Raw genomic sequence first — 6,444 nt, forward strand, 5'->3', positions numbered from 1 at the left:
AATTAAGAGAAATTATAAGTAAAATATATAATTAAATAAAGCTTTCCTAATATTAAAAAATGAAGACCGAGTTTAAAAAAACAAAAATTGAAAGAATGTGTGTTGGGATTTTATGTTGCTCCCTTATTATAATTTTTTTTGTATTAACGGTTATATTAATAATTATGTGTGGAAAGAATTTTTAACTAAGCATAACAATGAACACTGTAAAGAATAATGCATATAGAAAAGTAAACACAAGAGAAAATAACATTTAAAAAAAAAAAAAAAAGCGTGATGACTTTATATTTTAAAAAAGTCTATTAAAAATATTGTATGATTAATTATTATAAGTAATTAATATAATCATCACCTCGAAATACGACTGAAGTTTTACGTAAGGGCGCTTGAGTGGGAGCAGTAGATATGAGGAACGTTCGAGCACCGACTGAAAACCAACTGCCACCACTCTTGCATCATCTCCACGCTCTTCGTCCTCACCGCCAGCGTACTCTACCTTTTGTACATTTTTAGATGCGACTTTTTTTTTCTTTTTTATTTTTTTACGAAACCATGCACACAAAGCGACTTATGGATTAAGGTAAAATTGTAGGTTCAAAACACGTTTTGCAACTTCAGACAACTTAGGTCCTAGAATGTTTAAAAAAACAACATTAATTTTAAATGTTTGTAGTTTTTGTCTTTATAGAGTTTTGACTAGGTGATTCCATTTATCGGATGCAATGAAATCTCTCATATAGGCTTCCCACATACTAAGTAAAATATTTATAATCACTCAATACGGAACTACTTTTGTAACTATTTATTTTATAAGACACTAGGAGATCCGGTGATGCATCGCTATTTCTATATTTGAGGGTGTATGTACATTAATTAAACACTATTGAAAATATGATATCAATTCAATATAGACTTATACTACATAAAATATGAATAGTTTTTATATAATAACTCTCGCTGTGCTTCAATATTAGTACTATATAAACAATTAACACCGACTCAGAGAGAGAGAAATGCTTTATTCATCCATGCTGCCCAAATACATCGGGTTGCTGCATTACACAGCATACTAATCAATCCGTGATCGGACATATATAAATTACATATATTTACATGATATAATAAAAACGAAAGAAAACATTTTTTTTTCTTTCTCCCACACTTTCCTTTTACAATCAATTCCAGTCTACACACTAAATACAAATATTTCAATCTATTCCTTTTTTTCCCTTTCTTGTTCCTTCCATTGGACCATTTCTTTCCATTTCACATTTTTTTTACCTCATTTGATCGACAAATTCACTCTCTCCAATTCACCCTCTCAGATCCTCTCCAATGATCCGATAAACAAATTCATCATTAGACAGCAATGTGAAAACAAAGTGGAGAAATTAAATAAATTTAATTAAATAAATAAAAAAGGCTCCTCCGTGGTCTAATAGTCACAGCAGTAGATCAGTTTACAGAAAAACAAACAAATAAATACATTTTACCAAAACAAAGCTAATATATAGACTTAAAAGAAAATATAATGAAAAGTTGGTTAAAAGAAATACTTGAAAGGATAAATGAGTTTAAAAAATAAATAAATAAAAACAATAATAATAAAATAATTTAATGAATAAATAAGTTAAAACACACAAATCGACAGGTCCACTTATTAAAAGAACTAAATAAATAAAACAATAAATAATCTCAGTGCTATTCCCATGCAGGTAATGATGTATTATCCTCAGGGTGTCCGAAATAATATTTTCCGCCAAGACTGCAATATTCCCAATGCTTAAACCTAGGCCTTCTAAGAAGTTCCTCTTTCTACCTGGTATTGTTCCACGAGATCCAAACCAGGGGCCTCACAAGGTGAACTCTCTCTCTCTCTCCGAAGGTCTCGCGGAATTTTTCTTTAAGGAAAGGGAAGCATTTTTTATATATTTCCTTTTTATTCCCTTTCCACTCCACCCTCCACTCTCAAATCTTACCGACGGATCCAAGACCAAAAAGAGTGGTAAATGATTTCTTAGGAGTGAAACGTGTTAATATTCATTTTTAGCACTTCGAGATACCGTTAAATACGAATTTTTGAAAAAATTGGCAAACAAAATTTTTGGCTCGAAATTTTCGCATTACATTGGCCTCAGATTACTTTAGAAAAACCAAATAATTGAACTAACTTCAACACGGCTCAACCAATCTAAACCAAACCTGGCAGTAGTTTAGGGATCTATAAATTGCAGAAATAGGAACAAACCGGATACCTGGGATAGAAAATAAAGTTTTTCGGTGTTTGAAACTAAAAATATTTCGCCCTTATAAAGGAATTAAATTCAAATTTTGTTAGTGTAGATTAAAAGAGGAAATATTAAGTTTTCCAATGGTTGTATTAACGCAGGAATTTGATAAAATGCAGAGGAGTTATGAACGATTATATGAACAATGGTCACTGAAAAAATCGTTTAAATAAAAAAAGGTGAAAAATTTCTTTGATAAATAGTATTTGAGAATTTCAGACGAGGCTAAAAATGAATATGGTTTGTTTTTGCAAAAAAAAAAAAAATTGACCTACTTTACTGATGTCCTTATTAAGTTTTCTTTAATTTTTAATGAATAAACAATCATTTAATAGAATAAATAATATTTTCTTCTTATTCTTTGGAATGAAACAAATCGATTGGCATAAAATAACCATGGAAAAAATGCATACTTTTTGACCTACGCGCTAAAAATACTTAATTTTTTTACTAAATAAATCAAATGGTATCCTTGTTAAGTCTCAACAGTCTTTATTAAATCAATAGTCCAACGTTTCGGCCAATTCGGCCATCCTCAAGGATAATCTTCAAATATAAATTCTCACTTCACTTCAAAATTTACAAGATATTCTGCCCAGGTGCATTAATTACAAGTCAAAATCACCCTATTTTTTTTAAAACTTCAATAATTTTTAAAACTTTAATTTTAGATTAAACTACAATATCAACTATTTGATAAACCTTTAGCCTCCTATCCTGTCTTCAAGTCAAAAATGAAAACACAAATGTGCTCAGTTCATTTGTTTTTATCTGGAACGTTTTGGGGGTACTATTTTGTTTTAATTTTTGACCTGAAGATAGGATAGAAGGAAAAAACAATTGTAAAATTTTGGCCAAATAGTATTTTTTTTTCCAATTATAAGTAAATTTTCGATTATTTTGATTCTATTTTGGGGTTAAAAGCTAAATATCCTACATAAAAGATCTTAAAACCTTATTTGTAAGTTGTAAAAAATAACAAATAAAACTGTTGAGTTTCTATTTAAGGAATGAATGTGGATCATTTCAGGTGTTGCATCTCAGGTGAGATAATTCCTAGAGCTCCATTCTTGATTCCACATGTTTTAGAAGCTGTTTTGTTGGACATGACTTCTAAAAAAGTCGGTATGAAATCTTAAAAAAAACCTAAGAAGCCAGCCGGATGTCCTAAAACTCATCCATTATCATTGCAGGGTTCTGCATTTTTTATTTTTACTTAAACACCCAGCCTAGTCATTTCTGAAATATGGAAGATGTTATCCCATAGGTAACAAATCTATTCTAACCAGAGTGGGATGGCCTTGTTTTCCATCCCTGGACCGCCACGAAACAAAAGTCGACCAGCCCAGTCCAGAATCGATCCAGGGGCCGTTGCAGATATGAGTTTGCTAAGGTAACGTCTAAACTCTCAGCTACAATGGCCTATTGAGTTTTGTATCTATTCCACACAATTATAGAACCATCTATAAATTGCACTCTTTTTGTGAATGCGATTTAACTGTCACTACGTGCTCTTCTTAAATTTGACACTAACATTTTAAAAAAATGTTAAACTATCCCTTACAAGACTCACCAACCCGAGAAATTTTTAAGCAGATACTGTCCTTATGTTATAAAGAAATATAATACAGATCGCTTCTTTATTTTTTTAATTTTGGGGTTTTGCAATTTTTTTTTCTAAATTGACTGTGCTATATATTTATATTATGAATGATTTTTTTTTTTTTTTTTCGATTGGAGAACCAGTTGCAATCTTCTCTACGGACACTAAATGACTAGGGAAGCAAAGTAACCAACTACGGTTTATTGTACCGTATTTAAGTTTAAAATACATTTTATCCCTGCAAAAAAAGACAAATATACCAGCTTATTTTAGAGTTTATTTGTAAGCAAACTCATTCAATTTTGTCTCACCGCTTTGTTGGCCACAGGTTTCATCTTCCGTAGATCAAGAACAACAATAGCTAGGCAAACCTGACAGTAAGTGACAAAGGAACAATTATCAAGACATTTTAGTAATTTAAAATTAACATTTTTCTATTTAGTTAGCCCTCTATATGTCTCTATCCTGTATGTCTTCAATGGTCGAAAAGAAGTAAATTTATTTCTATTACTTAACAAGTTTAACTTTGTTTTAAAAACAAAAGATCGATTGTGTAACATGTGTTTTTGTTGTGTTAAAAGCAGATGTTCTCTTTTGTTTTTTATATTGTGAAAAATAAAAAATACACCTTTGGCTCTCTTTGTGTGCACACACATCGGTTCACATATTCTATCAATCTACTAGCCAGAAGTCCTGTTGGGCTAGTATAGGTTCCTTTTGAATCCCTACCCGCCGTAACAGAAGTAAATTTATTTATATTTATATTTTTTTATTCCCTACAGAACAATACTCTTTTTAAATTCATTTTTATAATTTAATTTTATAACTAAATTAATGGGAAAATGATTATAAACCATTTCTACTATCATTGAGAATTTGAAGTATTGGTAAAAAGAATAACACACTTTTTATTCTCATTTACTTATGTTACATAAGCGTTACATTCAAGAAAAATTCCGAATTTGAGTTTTCAATGAAAACATTTTAAGGTACAAATAACCAAGTCTCGCAAAACGGTGTGCGTAGGTATGTATGGATATATGTTAGTAACAACTCTAATACGAAAGGTTGTGTGAACTTAAATTAATTATTTAAGGTATGTGTTGGGGCCAGGGGCTTTTTGTAAGTGAAAATATACCAATCTCTTCCTCAGAGTAAAAATTACCCAATTGCTGATTCGATTTTAATAATAGACGGAAGACCATAAAAAAAAAAAAATCCTTTCTCTGATTAAAGAAATAATAATAAGCAAAGGAGAAAGAAAATTAAGATGTTTAAATTTAAAATAATTAGAAAAAAAAATAATTAAAACTCTCTAATATTATATATTGACTAGAAAAGAAAACACTTGATATTTGATGCAATAACGAAAGAAAGTCACTCACATTAAGAAAATAGAAGCTTGTCGACATGCGCATATCGAATAAAAAACATAAGATGGCCGCTGTGATCCAAATGGTGAAGGGCTGGTGTCAATTTGGTGGGTGATGGCCACTCTTAATACTCTACCCCAAAGACCCGGAGGCTAAACAGTGGCAGTGAGCCGGCGGGAAGTTGAATCGCTGCCTGAGGGTGAAAGCTCCAGAAAGCAACACATTCTCCAGAACAATGGCGGAGGCCGGCGGGGAATCGAGAGTCTGCTTGGTGTACGAAGTTATACAAATTAACAAATATTTAATGCTTCAAAAAACATGGCGTAGACTGCAATGCAAGTCCTCAACACCCAGACAAGTGTTTAATAGTTCCACATTCTGTACTGTCCTTGGAACGAGGTCTTTATAAACCTGTCACCCTTATACAAAGAAAGCCAATGCCATTGAAGTATTTTATCCAACAAACAGTGGCCAGCTGAATGACAAAAAACCAAAAAAACAAATGGTTGAAAAGTCAGCTGGAAAGGTGATTAAAAATTTAAAAAATAAATCGAAAATAAATAATTCTTATGGGTTTAACAGTAGGTGTGTGCATGCCAGAGATTGCATGAAGTACCCCTTCATCCATTTCCACTGTTTTATTTTTTTTTTCAATTAAATTGGGAATAATAATAGACATGGAAATAATCTCCATAACATTTTTATAGATTTTATGTTTCTAACATACTTTTAGTGTAGTGATTTCAATTCAATAAAACTTGAAAAATCATGTTTGAACGTTTGAAACTCGATTTAGGAAACATAAAACAAATCAAGCACCCATTTCTTAATAAATAATTATTCGTTATTAAATATAGTCGACTTACACAGACGAGTTTTGATTAAGTTAGATTGGTAAACAAGGGTAAGGTAACATACCTGACATTGCAAACGGAACTCTTAACGGCATTACTGCCCCATTTTACAACAAGCTTGTTTCTTAAATTATTAGTTTTCTTATCAAAAGTTGTTAATTTTAGAGGACGGACAAACCCTCGAAAAAATGTTTCCTAATCATCCATTCAAAACTGACCTTGTCCGTAAGGATTTTAGTGCAGCAGTACTAGATAGTAGTTTCAACGCATTTTTCAGTTAATTAATATCTATACATTTTTATATATTCAGAAAAGACCAATAAGTG

General features: G+C 31.1%; 1 protein-coding gene across 2 annotated transcripts in view; it reads right to left on the reverse strand.

The window, feature by feature from the left end:
* Positions 1–6,202, reverse strand: part of LOC106681606 (3-hydroxy-3-methylglutaryl-coenzyme A reductase) — a 53,542-nt gene extending 47,340 nt beyond the window's left edge. Inside the window, exon 1 of one of the 2 annotated variants that reach the window (XM_014422017.2) lies at positions 6,183–6,202. In XM_014422017.2, coding sequence (XP_014277503.1) covers positions 6,183–6,189 — 7 coding nt within the window. In that variant the 5' untranslated portion in view covers positions 6,190–6,202. Of the gene's footprint in view, positions 1–352; positions 477–6,182 lie in introns of those variants that run through there. The other variant, XM_014422018.2, reaches the window with a different exon arrangement.
* Between the last annotated feature and the right edge of the window lie 242 nt (positions 6,203–6,444).

This window comes from Halyomorpha halys, unplaced genomic scaffold, assembly GCF_000696795.3.
Source record: "Halyomorpha halys isolate HHAL.00 unplaced genomic scaffold, Hhal_1.1 Scaffold350.1, whole genome shotgun sequence".
In the NCBI taxonomy this organism is placed as follows: Eukaryota; Metazoa; Arthropoda; class Insecta; order Hemiptera; family Pentatomidae; genus Halyomorpha; species Halyomorpha halys.